This window comes from Notamacropus eugenii, chromosome 6, assembly GCF_028372415.1.
Source record: "Notamacropus eugenii isolate mMacEug1 chromosome 6, mMacEug1.pri_v2, whole genome shotgun sequence".
In the NCBI taxonomy this organism is placed as follows: Eukaryota; Metazoa; Chordata; class Mammalia; order Diprotodontia; family Macropodidae; genus Notamacropus; species Notamacropus eugenii.
This window is the reverse complement of record NC_092877.1, coordinates 37,161,706-37,183,898: the sequence shown is the minus strand read 5'-3', so window position 1 is coordinate 37,183,898 and position 22,193 is coordinate 37,161,706. Positions and strand designations below refer to the sequence as shown.

General features: G+C 39.8%; 1 protein-coding gene across 12 annotated transcripts in view; it reads right to left on the bottom strand.

Annotated features, from left to right (window-relative positions):
- The window catches only part of STK33 (serine/threonine kinase 33), a 283,094-nt gene that overhangs the window by 10,438 nt on the left and 250,463 nt on the right, over positions 1 to 22,193 (bottom strand). For all 12 annotated transcript variants that reach the window (XM_072619509.1, XM_072619512.1, XM_072619507.1 and 9 more), the window contains 3 exons: positions 15,151 to 15,375; positions 1,887 to 1,910; positions 933 to 1,016 (listed from right to left, as the gene is read on the bottom strand). In XM_072619509.1, the coding sequence (XP_072475610.1) occupies positions 933 to 1,016; positions 1,887 to 1,910; positions 15,151 to 15,375 (333 nt within the window). The remainder of the gene's footprint in view (positions 1 to 932; positions 1,017 to 1,886; positions 1,911 to 15,150; positions 15,376 to 22,193) is intronic.

The following is a 22,193-nucleotide window of genomic DNA, read 5'->3' as shown; positions in this document are numbered from 1 at the left end:
TCCCTAGCATACTTTCTAATAGCATGATCTGATACTTCAGTCAATACTGTTTAAACCATCTGTTTATTACAAAGTAAAGATTTGAAAGCCACGAAAATATCCATTTCCGATAACATTTTACTCCGAAGGAAATGTTGATTTGCTTTTCTGGATTTTCCTTCAAGGGGTGGATGTGATTTTAAGATTTTTCTAAAAGATTCTAAAGACTTTAATTACTTTTCATAACAGCAAGAGAACACATACACATACACACAAATTGTTTCTATTTAAGAATTAGTTGTTTTGTGGAGTTCAGGCGTAGCATACCTAATATTATCAATCGTGTTTGTGAAAACAGAACATGTGTGTGCGGTGGGGGGCAATGACATTGACAGGGAGCAGTTAGAAAAAGGAAGTCAGCTGGGAACACTCTCAGGTGACTGGTCAAACAACATTACAGTGGGGTTTGTTTATAAAAAAACACTAGCATCTTGAGGCTTTTCTCATAAGACTCATTGGGGAGAGTGAGCGTCATTATCCCCAGAAAAGTGACTTGCCCAAAGACACCCAGCTAGCAAGTGACCAATCTGAGATAGAAAACCAGTTTTCCTGACTCCAAGATGGGACTCACTGCCACATAGCACTCCACCTCTCCAAAACATCCAATTAAAACAATGTTTCAATTATTATAATTACTGTAAAACAGCGCTGGTTGGGGCAATACTACATGGTATATACACTTTTATGGTAGTGTTCATCAAGAGGTGAATGTTATTAGAAAAAATCAGTTCATAAAAATCCATTCTCTATCCAAATGACACTGAAAGGTCCCCTCTTGCTACAATCTGAAGCTATCTTATGAACAGAATTTCAAATGTTTTTTATATGTACAATATGATCAGAATAGAAATGAAAATGTAGCTATTTTATTTCATTTTTAAAAATGTACTCACATTACTAGATGGTCTCAAATTCACATTTTTCTTCTTCACTGTCCCATTTGTTAATGTACTTATGTTATTTTTTTTCTTGCTGACCTGCAAAATACAAAAAAGAAATTATAGCCCAGGTTGGAAAATACTTTTCCACTGGTTAAGCATTTGAGGTTTTCAAAGAATCACTGAATTTCAGACTTGGATGGGGGCCTCATCAGTCAATCCATATGAACCAATCAGTTCAATCTATACATCAAAAAAAGACCCTGCTACAACGCACTCAAATGGTCGTCTTGGCTCTACAGACAAAGGTTGATGATGGTTCTTTTTACTTTACATGACGCCTTAAACAATTTACATGACCATTAAGAAATCTCTGAACTTTTAGGTGAATTGGGAAAAATACCCACCCCCAGTCTCCCCCCCAAATGTTTTCTAATTTGATGTGGAAATACCTCTAGCCTCCCTCAAATGGTTTCTTCCTGCAGCCAGTGGGGTCGCGGGGAGCAGATTGTGCACCTTTTGTGTTTTAATATCTAATAGCATAAATCCTATTTTAAAATTAGTCCTAAAATAAATTTAAAACTGACTGTGAAGAAGTAAATCACAACACCTGTTTCTCACTTGGGGAGAGATGATCAGTTCACTGATTGTATCATAGGTTCCCTCATCTTCACACGTTTCTTATAAATGAGGAGTGGCTTCTGTGGGTGATATTTGCTAGGTTTTAATTCTGTTGTTTAGAAAACTGCAGGACAGCTGGGGGAGTTCTCACAAGAGACCGTTTGAGTCGTCTCCTTAAAAAAAACCTCTTATTGGAATTAACCCTTTTATTTGAATCCTCTTTAGATTCTCACTTGTCAGCCTTAAACCTGAGAAACATTATATCAGAAAACTATTATCACCCTCATCAGCAATACTCACGTCTATGTGAAGGGAGGGGATCTATGATTATAATGCACTTTCACATACCTTCATTCGATCCTCATGGGATTCCTGGAAAGGAAATAGTACAAGTATTTATATTTTTACATATGAAGAAACTAAGCAATCTAATAACGTACCCAGGTCACATAAGTGATGGTATTAGTTCCTTCTGACTCATAACTTTATTTTCTAAGGGTGATGCATTATTTTTTCCTCTGAAAGTAATTTTTCTATAAAGATATCAACTTGGAACCTTGTCTATATGAATGCAACCAATCCTAAATTATTTAAGATCTGATTTTCCAGTCTGTGAATGAACCAGGCCCCAGGTTCCTCTTTGTTCTTCTTCTATGTTTTCTGGCTTGTGAGATTCTCCTCAGAACAAATGCTTGGCCTAGTAGTATTTCATTTCTTCATAAAAGAGATAGTGGAAGAATTCAGATGAACATCTCCAAGTCTATAATCCTAGGCAAGGTAGGTAGTTACCTGATGCGCAACATGAGAGTGCAACTAGAGACTGTTTTAATAATAAATGCACATAATTTAATGCTAAAAATCAGACCTGCTGAGGCTTTAGTATGGGTAGTTATTTTGAAAAGTAGCATGACATGATGTAAAAGCACTGGATTTTGGTCAGAGAATGTGAGCTTGAATTCCAGTTCTACTATTATCTTTGTGTGGGATCTAGTCTATCTGGGCCTCTGTTTCCCCATCTGTAAAATAAGGAGACTGGAATATATGATCTCTAAGGTCCTTTCCAGCGCTCAGTGCTGTCATTTGCATGAGACATCAAACAGGGCAAAGGGAACATAAGTCCATAGGTTCTCATCAAAAGAATTTGTCAGTATCATTGACATCATACACTAAGTACGGCTGGAAAACGGATTGCTTGAGCACCAAGAGGTTCTATAAATGTTCCTGTCTGAGGATAATACTATGCTCATTTCAATGAGCCCCAAGATGACAAGACTTCCTCAATGAGATCCACAGGGATGCAGTAATATAGATCTGCCAGATTCAGACATGCACTGGGATTGCAAAGTAGGCTAGTGGATCAAGGGTCAGACTTTGAGTCAGAAAGACCTGGCTTCAAGTCCTACTACCAATACATACTAGACATGTGACCATGGGCTAAACAACCTCTCAGTTCTCCCCAGACAACTTTCTAAGACTCTAAATTGCAGGTGAGTTGCTGATGTGTATCAGCGGAAGGAGATTCCACAGTTGGAGTCCACCACCACACTGAAATCACGAGTTCTCAATGAAAAAAGAACATGCAGTTGAATGGGTGGTTTGCTGACTTAGTTCACCAGAACATGTAATTCAGTCATTGTCAGTACTGCAAAGAGATGGACTTGGAAAGGAGATGACCCAAGCCCAGAACTGAACAGGAGGGATGGACTTGGGTGAGACTGTTCTGGGGAAACCCTGCAGCAATTCCAGTCATGTGACATTGGTCCTCATCATAACAGTCCACCATTTTCACACAGTATTCTTTTGTCGATGCTATGTGGCTATAAGTCAAGGAGTACTATGATCCTAGAAAAATAAAAATCTCGGGCTACTCTCCAAGTGGCAGTGGAGAGACTTGTGGCAAACATAAGGAGGTGATAGTATATTTTCAGCAATTACTTGCATTCAAGACATGGCCTAGAAGATATTATTAGGAACTGATGTGACTAGAAAAGAAGGTGGGCCTGTCATACTGCAAAGATAAAGGATGGACAGGGGTGGACAGCCCATGGGTTGTACTGGTATTCACAAGAATATCTTGTTACAGACCAACCAGAAGAAAATCTGTAATCCATTGGATGATCTTCCATGGTGAATTATGGCAAGACATGTACAGGAAATGAATATGAAAGGTGTATCCAGGCTGATGAAATCGCCAGTCCCTTGAAGTATTGAAGAAGTCACATTTCATGTGTAACAATAATGGCTCAGCATGTCTGGTGGACAGTAATCTCCCAGGGGTGCAATTTTTCAACCTCACACAAACACCTGTTCCCACCCTGCTGTATTGACTAAGGCCTTCAGAATAGTGAAATGCTAAGTCAATAGAGAGACAAAACAGAAGTTCTCATCAGATAATGGAAGAAATGTGGCAGAAGAGCTTCAACATGAAAGTATGAGGTATTAGGGAAAAATAAACCAAGCCAGAGTTATAGAATCGTGCTAAGACTAGAAATCCAAGAAATGGATTACAGAATCAGGGAAGACTTCAGCCCTATATTTTGCCACTAGAAAGGTCAACAAAATGCTGGGGATCATCAGAAAAAACTAGACATTAGACATATTAAATATGTCTAATGGAAATTAGACATATTAAACATATTTTCTTTTCCTTGTACACTTTCATTAATTCAATAAACATTTATTATGCACCTACTACATGAAAAGCACTATGGTGGGAAATAGGAAAAGCAAAGATAAATTGAGAAACAGTCCTTTCTCACAAGGGGCCGACAGTCGAGCTGAAGAGAGAAGACAAGGCAACAGATAACTAGAATACAAATTATGATAAAATATGTACACAAGAAGGGTGTAAGGATGAGGAAATCAATCAAATCACCCCTTCCCATTTAAAGTAAGTGATAAGACACCAATACCCTGATAGTTTTGTCTGGTGAGAACTCATCCTGATTTCTCACAAAGTGTGCCTAGGTACAACTGGAAGTCTGTTCTCATTGACTGAGGCACTTAGCCACTCCCTCTTCAGCCTGAAACATCTAATCACCAAGCTAGCTGGCATTGGAGATTTGAGTGTCTGGCAGAGGAGAGTGGAGAACATCTCAGCTAAACCTTTGAGAGCAGCCAACTGAGGGAAAGAACAACAATACTTCCTCTCCCTCCCCTTGGCTGAAGAAGTTGCTTGAACAATGAAGTATTCAGAGGATTTGAACTTTTTCCTCAGCATCCCCAGAATGGCTGGCAGCAGTATCTGCAATGGGAGCCAAGAACAAATAGGCCATACAGCACATGTACAGAGGAACATCTTTCAGACTCCATTTGTTACTCCTTTGCCACAGTGCTCTCTAAGCTTAAGCACAGGTTCCCCTAGACTCTGTATGTATCCATGGAAGGGTATGATACAGGCATTTGGGGGAATGTTTGTACCACCTCAGTAAATGCTCCTTTTGACAGACTAATTACGTATGGCTTACTAATTGATATCAACTGGTAATCATGAGGGAACACACCAGAAGGGGGCTCATGAGCTAAAACATTAAAAAGATACCCCTGAACCCTTCTGAGCTACTCTAAAGCCCCATTCACCACCTTCTGGGGATCCAATCTGTCCTTGTAAGTGGAGGTAAGGATAAGGACCTCCCAGAGTCTACATGTGTAACAAGAGCATAAAATGTTATGAGATTAGATGACAGAGATCACTTCCAGCCAAGGTGAACAAAGAAACCTTCAAGTAGGTGGAATCTGAACTGGACAATAAAGTATGTCAATATTTAGAGCTGGGGGGAGGCACACTGAGACGCAGAAGACATTTCAGTTGTAGAAAATAGTAAAGGCCTGACAGTAAGGGTCTATAGGTTGTGTTTGGAGGACAGGAAATTGTCCAATTGATTAAAAGGTACAGCATGTGCAGGGAGGTTGTGGGAGATAAAGTTGGAGAGAAAAGGCTAGAGTTAGGTTGTGCAGGACCATGGATGGCAGGTTAAGGAGTCAAAGTGGGGCTTACTGAAGGGTTTTGAGCAGGGGAGACACATCATAGGATCAAAAGATCATAGACAAATTTAAAGCTGAAAAAAATTGATGGAAGCCATCATGTCCAACTCTTTTTTTTTTGTAGGTGAAGAAAAGCCTTCATAGAGATGTTGCGATTTTCTCAGGGTCACACAACTAGTAAGTGTCTAGACCCAATAACATCTATCCCTTCCTTTAGAATACTGTGAGAGAATCTTGGGCTGGATGGACAATGGTCTGACAGATGTTCTGCACTACTACTGTTCTATCCTGAGCAGCTTTTTGCTTTTCTGAGGAAGTTTGGATATAGTTCTAGATGGAAGGAAGAGGATGAACAAGGTGACCATTCTAGATTCATTCCAACCTTAAGAGTCTCTAATTCAGTGACTTCAAGTACACTGGGCCAAATTCCCTCAGCGCAAATGATTAATTTCCAAAGGGGACACCATGTGTGCAAGGGGAGATATGCTCTAAGAAAATTGAGGCTAAATATACATATCTTGTTATTCACTGGCATAACTTTAACCTGATGAACTCATCTGGTGATAATGGATGCAAAACCTGTAAGCTCTAGGCGTATCATTGAGAGTTAATACCAGAGCATGATTACGAGAAACTGTTACCATTTCTCTGAATTTTGAGTAAAAATACATGCTATTTAAGTAAAGTGGTTTATCACCATAGCAACCATCTCTAGAGTCATATTAAAATTATAGACCAATATGGAGTCCAAAGTGCCAGGACATTCGATTACAAGTTCTGCCCCATCATTTTGCTAGGTACTAGCCCTTCACCTCCTGGAAAAATGCCCCTGTTTCCAGAAGGACAAGGGAAGAGCAGACAAGAGGACTGCTTCTCCCCTGATCCTTCCTAAAGCAGAGGGGCTTGCTTCTCGAACCTTTTCCAGAGTGGGAGATCTGAGTTCTGCATGGATTTAATAGAAATGAAATCTACCTTGTAAGTTAGTCAGGGATGCCAGTTTCTTTCAGCCCCAGCATACGGGGACTAATTCTATGGTCTTGATTCAGTAAGCAGGGCCCATAAGACTAAGCCCACTGACATTAATGCCTGTGACATATGTGTCCCAAGTAAGGGGAAAAAAATCCGTCCAAAATGATGAGCTCTCTAAAACAGTAAGCTGGCCAATTTTATTAAAAGCAAGCTTCAGACATACTCATTTTCATTACTATATCAACATACAGGAAAAGAAAGAATAGGAAGGAAAAGGCATTAGGCTATCCAATCCTGGCTAGGAATGATACTCTTATGGGATTGAAACGATGCTCATTGCAACCCAACTCCACTGGGCAAAATCTATATGGAGAGTGTATTAAAGCATGATAACCAAGCTGCTCTAATATGTGCAGTTGGAGGGAGATAACCACTCAGGGAAAACAGAAAACAAATGTGCCTTATGAGGGACTGATATATCAGTCCAAACCCTAGTGGCCTTGCAATGGCCTGCTCGGACACTAGAACAGGCAAATGGATGCAACTGGCATACAGGAATTAAGAAGGGGATGGGGAATGGGTCTCCTGAAAAAGACCTTGGATTACTTGTGCCAGGGTCCCAGTGATGCTATATGCCAGGATCTTTCAGCCTCCTACACAAAGATGACCAACAGAACATGGAAAAACTTCAGGGGCATCAACCAGGGCACAGTGGTTACTGACCTTGCAACAGGGTCATCACAAAGGTCTATGCCCTTTGGTGTACTCTTCATTTAAGACCTCAGGTATGTCACAGTACAGCCCACTGGATGAGACTTTTGCCAGAAACGCAACAGAAGAGACACAGGCAAAGCCTTCATGCCAACCAGATTATCCAGAATTTCATTACTCTGAAACACAGAGGCCTCGTCTGCCCCTTTTGTTCTTCAGCCTTCTAACACCCCCAGCTTAATCAGCACAGAATAATGGCTGGCCTAACAGTAGCCCAGGAGCCTGGATTCTGCTGACTTTTTTCTGTTGCCTACAGGCAGCCTCAGAGTCATAGAGAAGCTAGTGCCCTTGGAAAAAATATTGGGAGCAGCTGCTGCCATACTCCTGCCTCCACAGATCAACTGCTCTGACTTCTAGATCATTGTAAAATCCTGTGAGACCAAGAAGGCTCTGCCAAAGGGGATAGGATGAGACGACACTAATCAAGTAGGCAGTGTGTATGCTACTGTCCACACATGACTAGTTCTCACTATTCCCAAGATAACAGTGTTGACATTGCTTTCGAAAATGAAGGGAAATGACATAGCTTGCTTTTCTAAAGACTGACTCCACCAAGAACTCTGATTTACACTCCCTAACAATGCGTTTCTATGTCATCAAGATGCATGTTCACTTAATGATGTACGGTGGACCTCTCTTACTTTGGCAGACAGGTGGCAGCCTAAAGGAGTCATATGTTGTATAGCTTTACAAGATGCTGACTTACTTTGGCTTAATTGTTTTTCTCTGTGACAATGGAAGGAGTCTTTAGGGTAGACAGGATAGCAGGAAATTTTTATGGTGTAAAAAAAAACAAACTTCGATACAACTTAGAAAATATGTTCTAGGAAAGGTTGAATCTCTCCTCCCTCCAAAAACAGGGTCAGAAAATTTTGAAAAAGGAATTGTAGGTGCATACATGGGAGCATTGTCTAGTGGAAACTAAATGAAAACACCGTGAAGAGACAAGAGACTTGTCCTGAATCCCTCCCAGCTTTCTTGCTCGCTTATTGTGGAGCCTTAGCAAAATCACTTCCTCTCTCTTGCCTCCTCCTCTGCAGAATGAGGGGCATAGAGCCATCATCTAGAAATTCCTTTTTGACTCTACCATTCTAGGATTTCTTTGCCCCTATGTCTTGTTGGCATATGTATTGTTCAGTCATTTCAATCGTGTCCAGCTCTCCCTGACCCCATTTGGGGTTTTCTTGGCAAAGCCATTTCTGTTTCCAGCTCATTTTACAAATGAGGAAACTGAGGCCAAAAAGGTGAAGTGATTTACCCAGGGTCACCAAGCTAGGATGTCGCTGAGGCCAGATTTGAAATCAGGGAAATGAGTCTTTCTGATTTCAGGCCTGGCATTCTATCCACTGTGCCACCTAGCTGTCCCCTATACATCTGGTGAACTGAAATTGAGTTAGATTTTGCTAAAAATATAAATAAGATTTCTCTCATCCCACTAACTTGAATGTGTTTTTAAACCTGACTTCTTTTATGACAAAGTAATGCACTACATTTTAATCTCAAGCCAATGGAAAACTATTTTCTATGAAAATCTTGCTTCCTTGGCTGTATGTTTTCAAATTTATGGGAAGAGATTCTCTTACAAAGGAATACTATGCAAATACATGAGTGCTATAGTCATCACACAAATTATTTTTTAAGTTTCTGAGGGCCAGACACATGAGCTTTTCTTTTTCATAGTTTGAAGTGTCAATTATACTGACAGACAATATCCCCCCAAAAGCATGCATTTAATAGGCCATCCTGTCACTAACAAAAATCATTGCCCGAGGATTTTATCTTATATTTTCATTACTCTAGTTCATTCAGGACTGTGTCCAATGAATACTGTGACAACTAGGGATTCTCTTCATTTATGAAGTGCCAAAGAAAGAATTCTGAAATCCAGACAGAGTTCTGATTCATCAGATGATTTCATTCCTTCGTGCCAGCCCTCTCCCCTCCCTGTCATTGTTAGGGGCCAACTTAATTGGCAGACTCAATAATTTCTCTACACTTGTCTTTGCAGCTTAATGAGTAATGGCAGAATTTTATCATCTATCAGGCTACTCTAAGGAATGAATGCTAAATGATATGTTGGAGCAATCGGTAACCTTTCGTGAGGTGCCTCATTTGATGACTACTGGAGTTTAAGCCTTTATTTTATTAGTATCCAGTACAGTTGATTAAGAGTCCACCACAGAGAGTTTGTAGGATAACTAATAATGAGAAGAATTAACTGAATGTCCACAGCCTGCTAGTTACCATACTGGACAGATAAGAAATGTCATTTCTGCTCTGAAAGAGAATGATTCCTCAAAATATTCATTTGAAGAGAAAAACAAGATTGTTAGGTACCAGGTATCGTAAATGAAAGAACTGTCAGTTCACTACTAAAACATGAATAATGTGCTATCTACGTATCTATCTTTTGTCTATCTACTTTTTGCTTGTCTGTCTATCTATCTATCTATCTATCTATCTATCTATCTATCTATCTATCTATCTATCATCCATCCATCCATCCATCCATCCATCAATCCAACAATCTGACCATCTATCCATCCACCTATCCATCTATCTATTTATCTGTCTCTCTTTTGTCTTTTATCTCTCTAGCTGTCTTTATCTATCCATCTCTTTTGTCTATCTATCTATCTATCTATCTATCTATCATCCATCCATCCATCCATCCAACAATCCAACCATCCATCCATCCAACAATCCGACCATCTATCCATCCATCTATCCATCTATTTATCTATCTCTTTTGTCTATCTTTTATCTCTCTAGCTGTCTTTATCTATCCATCTCTTTTGTCTGCCTGTCTATCTATCTATCTGTCTATCTATCTATCTATCTATCTATCTATCTATCTATCTATCTATCTATCTGTCTGTCTGTCTGTCTGTCTGTCTGTCTGTCTGTCTGTCTGTCTAACTTTGTCCCTATCTAGTGCAAGTTGCTCCTCCTCAGTTGGTCTCAGTTTACTGCTCTGTAAGGTGAAGGAGAAAGAACCAGATGATCTATATGGAGCCTTCCAGCCCAGACATTCTATGACTAAAGTAGTTCAACATAGAGAGAATAAGTTGAACAGAAATGTTGTTAGTATCTTAATGTCAAGTGTATTAATTATTATATGAATCACGTGTGGACATAAGAGTAAATGGCCAGTCCTATTTCAAGCTTATCACTTCGGAATTTTAAATTTCTCAGTCTCATCAATAATTCTTGCTGTTCTACAAGGTCATCAGTTCAAACTCCACTGTGCACTGTTAATGAGGACTTGAAAGAACAGAAGTAAGTCCTTAACATTAACCTGACTTCTGTATAATTTACAACAAATGCATATTGATTCCTATAATGCATGAAGAACATTATACTTTCCAGCCCTATAATGTGAAGTATCCTTTATTGTTCTTTTTATAAACAGTCAGTACAGTTCAGAATGACTTAGAAATGCAGTTCTTGGTCCCAGAGAAGTAACAATTATGAACTTAAACAACTCCAGTTTCAACCCTTAAACTATGCAGTTGGAAAGTAATTCCAATGAACACTCACTACTTGGAGGCTGTTTCTGGCTAGAATGAAAGGAAGGAGAGGAGGAAACATTTTTCAAAACTCACTTGTGGTTATTTGGATTTCTTCAATATTTCAAAAAATCTGTGGTTTTGTTAGTATGGATATTTCTGTCACCGATGCAAATCACAGCTTCTTGGAGACAGTACTTCATGAGCTATTATGGCCAAAAACTTTAATTCCCTTTTATGAAAGTGTTCTCCACATTTAACTACCAGTGTTCTTGAAACCATTCCCTCCTCAGAAGCTTGTCACACAAATCATTCCTTTCCCACTTCACCCCTACCACCATCTTTACAATCTCCTTATCCATTATTTCCTTTTGTGACTGTAACAAACAAGACTTGGTCTCTCCTATTCTTAGAAAACCTTCACTGGTCCCTGGTATCTCTTAAATGGTTACATTGTATCTCTTCTCCCATTCATAGTCTTAATCCTGAAAGGGTTATTTACACTCATTTCCTCACCTTCTGTTTACTTCTCAATGCTTTTGCAATTTTGCTTCCAGTCTCACCACTTAACTGAAATAGCTCTCCTTCAAAATTACCAATGGCCTTTTCTCTAAGACTCAAACTTTTAAAATTCTCTTCAGCACTTAACTCTGCAAACCACTCCTTCCTCATGTATCCTTTCACCTCCAAGGGCTGCTGTGAGGATGCTCTGACTTGGTACTTCTACCTATCTTCCTGTTTCTTCTACTGAACCATCATCCATTTCCCTCCCATTAAACATGGCTGTCTTCCAAAACTCATGGGACTCCTTCTCTCTCTTATCAACTCCCATGAATTCATTTGTCTCCATATAGATGCCTCTTGAATCTGTGTCTCCAAACTTACTCTTTCTCCTGAATTCTGCCATCAGTTGCCAGCCATGCATTTCCTATCCATGATGTCCCATCAAATTTGACATGTCCAGTCAACAAATGTTGTCCATGTTACCTCTATATCATATCTCACAGATTTACTCTTCTCTCCCTTCACTTGGTCACCACCCTAAATCAGGCTGGATGACTGCAATGGCCTCCTTATTGACCGTGCTGCTTCTAGTGTGTCTACTCCCTACTTCCACCTTCCAGAAAACTGAAAAATTAGGATTCCTAAATTACAGACAGGTCTGACTATAATATTCTTCTGATCCAAAATTTTCAGTGGCTCTCCATTGCTTCTAGGATAAAATGCAAACTCATTGCCTTGTATTGAAAGCATTCCATAATGTAATTTTCAGTCACTTTTTCCATGCCCTCTACATTCCAGCCACATTGGCCTCCTAAGGGTTCTCTTAACTTGATGTGCATCTCACTTACACCTCCACTGGGCTGTGCCCTCACTTTTGCTTCTTAGAATCCCTAACTTCCTTCACGTCTCAGCTAAGGGGAGGGTCACCTTTCTTAGATTCCTTAGCTGTTAGGCTCCTCTCCATTTTGAAATGATGTTGAATTTACTTAACTGTGAAATAATATTCTCTCTCTCTCTCTCTCTCTCTCTCTCTCTTTACATACACACACACACACACACACACACACACACACACACACACACACACACACACACTGAAAGAAGAATGGAAACATGGAAGCTCTGGAACGAAAGAGGTTATTTTGATATTTATTATTTGGGTTCCAGCACCATTCCTGCTCTGAGCTCAAACTTTTAAAAAGTTTGTCAAATTTTATTGGATGTTCTAGGCTGAACCTGGAATGACATACACAGTTTGCTATTTTTTTATCTTGAGCATTCTCCATCATGGGATTTGCAAGGCTACAAGGAATATACCCCCTCATATGAGGAAACTGTCATGTAGACACATGTAGATACAGCACAAAAAAACCAGTTAAAGGCCTTAGTACTCACTTAACCATAATAGAATCTTGAAAATCAACAACCAGAATGTGAAATTAGGTTGTTGATTTTTTTTAACCAAACCTATGATTTCATTGGGAATTCATTGTGAGGAACATCTCTTATCCATGCCAGCTGCATGGCCTCCACGATGCTACCTCCTTCATTAGACTGGGATCTCATTGAAAAAAGGGGCCATCTGTTTTTGTCTTTTTTTGTATTCTCAGTGCTTAGCCTGATACTTAGTAGGTGCTTAACAAATGCTAGTTGACCGACTGATTTTCTGACTGGAAAGTAGCTGGGGCCCTGAAAAGTTATATGATTCACCCAGATTCACACAGCCAGGAGGGGGAAGACTCTAGGGAGGGGAAATTCAATGAACACTTTGTTTACTCTTTTAAGAGTTTGAATAAAATGATGAACGTATAGTTCATACTTCTATCAATATTTTCATCTCATCCTTCTTTAGCTCTCCACAGCATTTGACATTGATTACCTCTCCTGGATACTCTCCCTCTCTAGGCTTTCTGATATTGTCCTATTTTCTTTATTGCCTCTAGGATCAAGCAGAACTTCCTCTGTTTAACTATTCAGCTTTTTAATATTTTATTCCTTTACCTGGTCTTCATCCCATCTCCTATGTCTGCCATGCCTGGAATGCCCTCCTTCCTTACTTCCACCTCCTAGAACCCCTGGCTTCTTTCAAAGTTCTGCTTAATCATCACCTTCTACATGAGGCCTTTTATGACTCACCCCCCTAAATAGTAACCACCCAATTCACCTTGTTTTTATTTATAAACATATTGTATTTTATTTTGTTTATCTCTTAGGTACTTATTTCTATACATGGTGTACATGTTGCATATACTTATGTACATTGTGTACGTAATATAATATATAATTATGTATAATATATTATATATAAACATATATAATATACATTATGATATAATAATAATATAGAATAGAATAGATGCTCCCTGCAGACAGGAACTGTCCCATCTTTGTCTTTGTATCCCCAGCACCTGGCATATAGTATGTGCAGAATGAATACTTGTTGATCACCATCTAACATAATTGACAGATTTCTTGCACCACCCTTCAGACACTGTTCATTAAACTAGGTTATGACTTGCTACTGTACATTATAGCTAAGCCTCTGCCTCTTCTGCTGTCTAGACAGTGCTTCTTTGTTAGGCTAGTTGATCTGTGGAACTTGAAGGCACAAGGTGTTACTAATACCCCTATTGAGGGTACTGACCTCTCAGAGACTACTAGTAAAAGATAAAAGCAGGGAGAACTCAGGTTTTTTTGGGAGGGGGAGTGAAAAGTCAGAAAGGTTGGTCTATTATTCTCCTGGTAGGAAGTACAGTAAGAAAGCATGAAGCAAGGTGCCATTGGGGTGGAGTGGGTTCTAGGGAATGGTTGCTCCCAAGTGACTTTCCTTATGTATTTGTGTGTGTGCTAATTTGTGTTGTATGTCCCTTGGAAATTCCTGGGCATTGTACTGAAGCAAAGGCTAATTTATAAAGTGTAGCAGTAGGTTGTCAAACACTGACTGAGGGGAAGAGACAGAGATTTGCTAGCTAAAGTCAGAGGGCATGGATAACATAGTACAGTTTGGAGGATGGGAACTTGGTATCCTGAGGTCAGTGACAGTTGCATTCATGATGCCTTGTCCAAATGCCTACCTGGTTGAGCTTATGTCAAAAGGGACAGGGTCCTGGCAATTCACAGGTCAGAGGAGTCTGGCAATTCAGGTCTACTCACAGCTTCCTGTGACTCTATGCTTTTGGCATCTCAGCTAGATGGGTCAGGATAAATGTTCAGAATGGCAGTCTTGAAGCACAGTAAGAACACCAGTTAGCAAAGATTAATTTATCAGGAATACTCCATTCCTCCACTGATGCCCTATTGCAATGGTTGACTGTGGTGTGTGGAGGTGACCTGCTGATCTTGAAGGTTATACTAATGGATCATACATTGTAATAGGCTTTAGTAAGGTATAAACTGGAAGGGAAAGTGTGAGCCTGGTGGTCAATGGTGGGTCTGTCCTCCAAGGAGCAAATTGGCTAGGTTCGTAGAGATTCATCCCCTTGTCCTAGTCTGCCTCCCCTACATATTCCACTAGCATCTCTCTCTGCTCTCAGTCTTCCTTCTAATTTCCCCTTCTCCTGTCCCCCTCCCATACAAATACCAACCCATCCTCCTTACCCATGAAGAATTCTAAAGGTCTACACCAACCTTCAGGTCCACTCCTCCCTACTCAACCATTGTGCACACCTGTCAAGGAAGTTGTAGAGGGATTCCTACCCAGGTAAGAGTTGAAATGGATGCCTCCCCCTGGGCAGGAGATCTTTCAGATTCTGGTATTCTAGAATTCTATAAATCTTCTGAAAACAGAAGTCTTTCCAAGTAGATACAGATCAATAATTATTGCAGGTGTAGAAGGTCTGCTACACTTTGGAGGAGAGAGAAACTTTTTCTCCTACCTGTTTTCCTGGCATAGGGGATTTGTCACTCCTGTCATCTGTATTTTCAACCACATTCTCGTCATTGACATTCTCCTCTGTTTGGAAGCTTGTATATACATGTATTTTGTTAGCAAGATCATCCTTTAGATCCTCCAAGTCTTCTTCATCACTTCCTGGCTGGTTCTTCCATTGTTTCATCAACTCTAGGACATTTGTGGGTCTCACAGGAGTCAGCGTATTGCCCTAATGTTAACAGTTAATATTTAATACTTTAAACAATATGGATAATTATCTTATCACGTAGTACATATACTATTTTCAGTTAGAAAGAAAAAAACAGGCACCTTCAGAACTCACAGCCTCCACGATCACATTAAGTTGAAGCTGTAATAATTAAAGTCTGGAGGGCAAATGCAACAGGAAGAATTTAAACAGTAAAGAAATGAAAACAAAATGGTGGAGAAGGGAAAAAACTCAGTTTAGGAGGTAAAAGACCTTGACCTCCATATGCATTCTGCCCTCCAGTTTCTGGTGAGCATCTCTATGGAATGAAGTTTCTGTTATTCTTTTCAAAAGTAATGGGAAGGGCATCATCAATCAGAACCAGGATGATAACTGTCTCCACCTCCATTTTTTGGCTGTTTCCAAAAATCCAATTTACCTTCAAAGGACAAAGATTCACCAAAGGAGAGCGCATTCAAAGAGATATGCTCTAGAATCTGAAAGCAACGGTTTCCAAAAGTCTCAAACAATGGTGTCATCCTTAAAGCCCCTCAAGATCACTACTTTGAATCAGATAATATTCACTTATGTGTGTTCTGGTATGGTTGTTTATCAGTTACAATGCTTTATAGCCATATCCCATATGTAAAGAATATTGCTTAAACCTGAGTCTTTTCTTCAAAATTTAAGACCTATGACATTCACATGTAATTTGTGGAACTTAAGTATCTTTTTTGCTTATTGGAAGACACTCATGTCTTAAATAAAGGTAGGAAACTTTATTTAAATGTTCGCATTACTTAACACAAGGAGCATCTCAACAAATAAATTTGTTAATTGTTCTGTTCTCTCCTTTTACAAAACTGGCCTAGTTTAGTTTTTTATACATAGCATATGTTATACATGTATGAGTGTGTGTGTATATATATACATATGTATGTATATATGTGTGTGTGTATGTGTGTGTTGTGTTGTTCAGTTGTTTCAATCATGTCTGACTCTTTGTGACTCCATTTGGAGTTTTCTTGGCAAAGATAATGAAATGGTTTGCCATTTCCTTCTCCAGTTTATTTTACAGATGAGAAAACTGAGGGAAACAGGGTTAAGTGACTTGCCCAGGGTCACACAGCTAGTACGCATCTGAGGTAAGATTTGAACTCAGGTCTTCAAGTGACTAACAAGTCACTAACCTCTGTCTTTCTCAGTTTCCTCATCTATAAAATGAGGAGAGTATCTACACCTACCCCCCCCACCCCAGGACTGTTGTAATGTTTGTAAAAAAAATGCCACCTATTATTATTATGATTCACACAACTTAGCACATTTTCTTTTATGGTCATTATATGGAAAGACAGGCTCCCAAGGTAGAATATTATCTCATCGCTGATTACGCATTCAAAAAGCAAGTAGTTAAGAATAGAAAAGAATCCTTAAAAGGAACATGTAAGGAATAGCAGAACTATCTTAACATCAGTGGAACCCAAGGCTTACCTTCTAGACTCAAAGACAAATATACGATAGAAGTGTGAAACAGAAGGTACAGCACAATGCCCGCCCATGTGTGAATAATGTGGCCGATGCCACCCTGATCTCCTACTACAAGAGAATGGAATCATTCTAGTTCCTGAGGGAGGACACTGTGACCAAGAAGAGTCTGATGGATATGGACTGCCTATTCTGAATCTTCTGACGGTCAGTCTCTAGGGAACTTCAAGCAGTCAGTTTAGCTCAGAAGCCAATATGGAGCTGATACTCTGAGTCCTGAAACCAAATGGACTTCTAAAACCATACTGAAGCATCATGAATTCCCTATTCCAGGAACTGAATCAATCTCCTCAGGATTGTATAGATGGGAAATAACTGAAGACTGAGCTAGTTGCTTTGAAGATGTTCATAAAAGAAAACAGATGCTCTAATTCCAACAAGTCCATATGTGCCCTCCTGGATGCCAGACCCACAGCAGCTTGCAAAGGTCAGGTTTCTTAAAGCATTTACCTAAAAACTGCTTATTTCATCACTTTTCCATATGATGAGAAAAATGTTGGGTTTCCCCCCCTCGAATTTGACTGTTACAGAGAATTTAAGGTTTTGAATGTTTAGCACTACATGAAAAATAATGCAAAATCAAAGGCTTTGGAGCTGGAAGTGACCTTAGAGATCAATCATGCTCTGTCCACCTTTTGTAGAGTTGAGGAAAATGAGACTCCATGAGGTGGAGGTCCCATGTGAATTAATTGGAAAAATAGGCATCTGCACCCAGATCCGTGGCTTGCTCCACTAAATCACACTGTCCTCTAATTTATTATTGACATTAGAAGTTTATCCCTCAGAATGAAGAGAAGTACTCTTTCCAGAGAAGACTCCTCTTCCTGAGTCTAAATCTGGCCTCAGACACACACTAGCTGTGTGACACTGGGCAAGCAACTTAACTCTGTTTGCATCAGCTTCCTCATTTGTAAAATGAGCTGGAGAAGGATATGGCAAACCAGTATCTTTGCGAAGAAAACTCCAAATTGGGTCAATGAGAGTCAGATAAGACTGAAATGACTGAACTACACTCTTTTTATAACAAATTTAGGACCAAGGTCAGCGACAAAGAACAATTTAAAGAAAGGCTTCACCTATTTGTACTCTGATCTTTCACAGATGTTATTTCTTCAGTGTGGTACCTTTTCCACCAAGATAATCACACTCTAGGCCTTTCTGAACATTTGTCATGAGCATCCTTCTGGCGATGTTGAGGCTCTCTGAACTTAGCTAGACTAGTTCTCCAATCACAAATATACAGATTCAGCCAGGCCCATCCTCCAAGTCTTTTCAGGTTGGTAGGACCTGCCTGAGCTCACAACTTGCTGGCATTCTGATATAAACATCAGAGAATTAACAATACATTTGAAAAACTGCTGGAAGATGGTATTAGTGTATTTTTAACATTTATGACTCAGGGGTTGGCATCAAGGTTCCACCAGTGTTTTCTGCCAACACTAGACCCTTACCACTCTTAGATGCACAATCCCTTGTGTTGATGGTGGAAGCTAGCGAGGCATTGAATACACTTGGTGTAATAATAACTTAATGAACATCTACTATAATAGGCACTGCATGGCATATAGAGATGAATAAATGCTTTGAGGTTTTCAAAGTACTTTCCCCCACAATGATAGTATGAGGTAGGTAGTATAAGTATTTCTCTATTTTACAGGACAGGAAACTGAGGCTTAGGGAAGTTAAGTGACTTGCCATTAGGTACAGAGAAGGTAAGCATTGGAGTGGAGACTTGAACCCAGGTCTTTGCTACTGAAAAAATATCTGACCAGTGGGTGATCTCTGCTTATGTCCCTCCTCTGTCCAAAATTCTTTTTGTTTCTCCTTATTGCCTGTCAGGTAAAGTTTAAATTCCTTTGTCTAACATTAAGGCCCTCCCTGATTTTGCACCACCCTCCATTTTCAGTCTTATCTCACATCACTCCCTTCTGCAAGCTCTGCACAACCAAACTGCATTACTGCTGTTCTGCCTTCATGCTCAAGTGTTACCTATTCCTAGAATGTCCTTCCTCCCTCTTTGAGTCTATAGAATTCCTGTTGTTCACTTGTGTCCAATTCTTTGTGACTCAAGTGGGGTTTTCTTAGCAAAGATACTGGAAGCGTTTTGCCATTTCCTTTGCTCATTTTACAGATTAGGACACTGAAGCAAACAGAGTAAAGTGACTTGCCCAGGGTTACACAGCTACCAAGTGTCTGGGCCAGGATTTGAAATCAGGTCTTCCTGACCCCAGGCCCAGTGCTCTATCCACTGTGCCACCTAGTTGCCCCTAGCTGTTAGAACTCCTTCTAATTCATCAAAGTCCAACTCACGTTCCCTCTTCTTGGAAGTCTTCCTTGATTCCTGCAGTTTATTATAATCATCCTTTCTATCATTCTAAACTTCATGTCTCTAGTGTACATTATTGTGTATTGCAAGTTTACATTGCTTGCAACTAGGCTCTCTTATCGTTCTAGACTGTGAGGTCCATGAGAGTGGGAATCATTTTTAATCTAAACTTTGCATTTTCCCTAGTGCCAAGTACAGTGATCTGAAAACAATGGATTCTTAATAATTTTTTTCTGGGTGGAATAATTCACTGATTCATAGAACAATCATTTTATCAAGTCCTTACTATGTTTAGCAGCACAGGGAACAAAGAGATGAATGGTGGGATTTCTGCTCTTAAGGAGCTCACAGTCTAGTAGGGACAATAACTACAAAATAAGCAGTATGTGAAGAAAGCCGTATGAGAAGTCTAACCGGGTGCTACAGGAATTTCAGGGAAGAAAAAGTTATTTACTAAGGAAGATCAGGGAATACTTTGAGTGAATAACGTCTGAAGTGGTATAAAAGGACTGCAACAGAGGGAGAGGGAGAGGAAACCACCTGAACAAAGGCAAAGGATGGAAAAGAGGAGGGGGTGTGATGGGAATAACACTCAAGTCTCCCTTGAGTGTAGGGGATAGTGGGGGATATGGGAGGAAAAATAGAAAGGGGGCAGAGAACGGACTGACAAATATCAGGCTAACAAGTTTGGACTTGATCCGTATTTGAAATAAAGTGTCCTGGAAGGACTAGGCTTTAAGAAGATGAATCTGTTGGCATAGCATAGGAGGGATGAGGGAACATGGTGGTGCATGGAAGTGGAGACATCAGTTAGGAGACTTGCAGCACTGAGGGTGGGGTGGTGATTTTAAAAAAACCCAGTGGTGGTGAACAAGAACTGAATCAGAGAAAATAATCCTAGCCATTCTGCCAATGGGGGTCAGCAGCTTTGAAGGGCAAGTCCTTCCTGAATCTGACCTTCAGAAACATAAGGAAGATTTTTCCATGTTCTGTCATGTTCATTTATATGCACATCACTTTGTATTACTTTCTTTAGAACTCCTTGGTTACAGATAACATATTACAAAATGCACAAAACATCAACCAAATGATGGAAATCTTTCATCTGATGGAGCTCTTTGAAAGATGGCGCTACATTTTGTGTGAGTTGTTACATGAGGAAAGGTTGGCTTTGGAGCAGGCAGCCTCTGAGAGGCCTGCCATGTTTGCTTTGGACTATTTCAAACAGAGACTCTGAAGTGTATGTCGCAGGGCTGTACACATTTAAGCAAAGGGTTTTGTCTTTTAGAAGTTTGTAAAGTGGCGATATTCTTCTAGACTTCACACACTGAACTCCTGAGGGTAGTCTTGTTCAGTGCACGCTTCCTGGCACATTGTTCCTGCAGCAGATAATTCAAAGGGGCCCATAAAGGGAGAGCAACAAATTGTTATAAAGGATCCAAAGAGGGGAAACTTGGACAAATCATTCAAGCCCACAACTGAATTATATTAATTAGTAACTTCGATTAAATGAATCCTCAGTAATCACTACATAGCCTGTGGGCCCAAGCCATGCATTGTCTTCAGCTGACAACAGAGAAATTTCTAGGCAAACCAACTCCAAAGGTGTTTCACAGCTGGGATTTTGTCCAGCTATAAGTGTGCTTACTACAATTGTCCAGTGACTGCTTGTTACCTCATTTGGGCAATTATTTGGTGTCGGAACGGCTTAGTATGAAGCAAAAATTAGAGCTAACATTTTGGTAGCATTTTAAATAATTTTATCCACTCCCCATTTGATCCTAGGAAGTTAACAACAATATATGTCTACACTGTGAAACTGGCAAATGACTTGTTTTTTTGTTTTATGACTGTTTTAACATTACTTCATGGATGTCAGTTTTATTTCCCAAATAGATATCAGACATCCCATGACAACCAATCTTCTATTTTCTTTGTATTTTATTCCTTTTTCTCCTTCCATCTTTTCATAGTACCTACTCAAAGGTTTATTGGATATCAGGCACTCAAGAAACATTTGGTGGATTGACTGATTGCAATGAATGATGTGGAAATATTTCCAAAGAAATATTTGAATAACCAAATCAGCCTAATGAGGGAGGTGTTAAAATAATTTAACCATGTTTGTTTTCTAGCGTTGTTTTAGTGTTCCCTAAGTTCAGTGGTGGGTATTTCTTGGCTTCTAGGGCAGCCAGAGTGCTGGAAGACTCATCTTCCTGAGTTCAAATCTGGTCTCAGACCCTTCCTCACTGTGTGACTCTGGGCAAGTCACTTAATCCTGCTTATCTCAGTTTTCTTATCTGTAAAATGAACTGGAGAAGGAAATGGCAAACCACTCCAGTAACTTTGACAAGAAAACCCCAATGATGGGTCACAAAGAATTATATGTGACTGGAAATGACTGAACAACAAAAAGAAGTACCTATCCTTAGTCTCACTCCTGAGCACTACTATTGTGTTACCAACTGCTACTGTGTTACCTGTTAGATGTTCCAGACTGCATTCTACGCAGACATTGCAAACTCAACATGTAGACAACAGATCAGATTGTCTTTCCTCCAGAACCTACATCTCTTCCAAACTTCCTTCTCACTCTTGAGCACCCTCTCATCCACTTTATCACCCAGGTTCACTACTTTGGTGTCATCCTTGACTTTCCACTCCCTACACCCCACATACCCAATCAATTGCCAAATCTTGCTGTTTCTATCTCCACAACATCTCTTGAATATGTTCCCTTCTCTCCACTCATGTGGTCCCCACCCTAGTTTACAATCTCATTACCTCATCTTTACTATTGTAATAGTCTCCTACTTTGTCTCTCTGCCTCAAGACTCACCTTCACCCCTCTGCTCCATCCTCTATACATGTGACAGACTAATTTTATTAAGATGTAGAATTGTCCATGACACTGGTCTACACAATAAGTTCTAGTGGCTCTTTGCCACCTCTTGGATCAAATATAAAG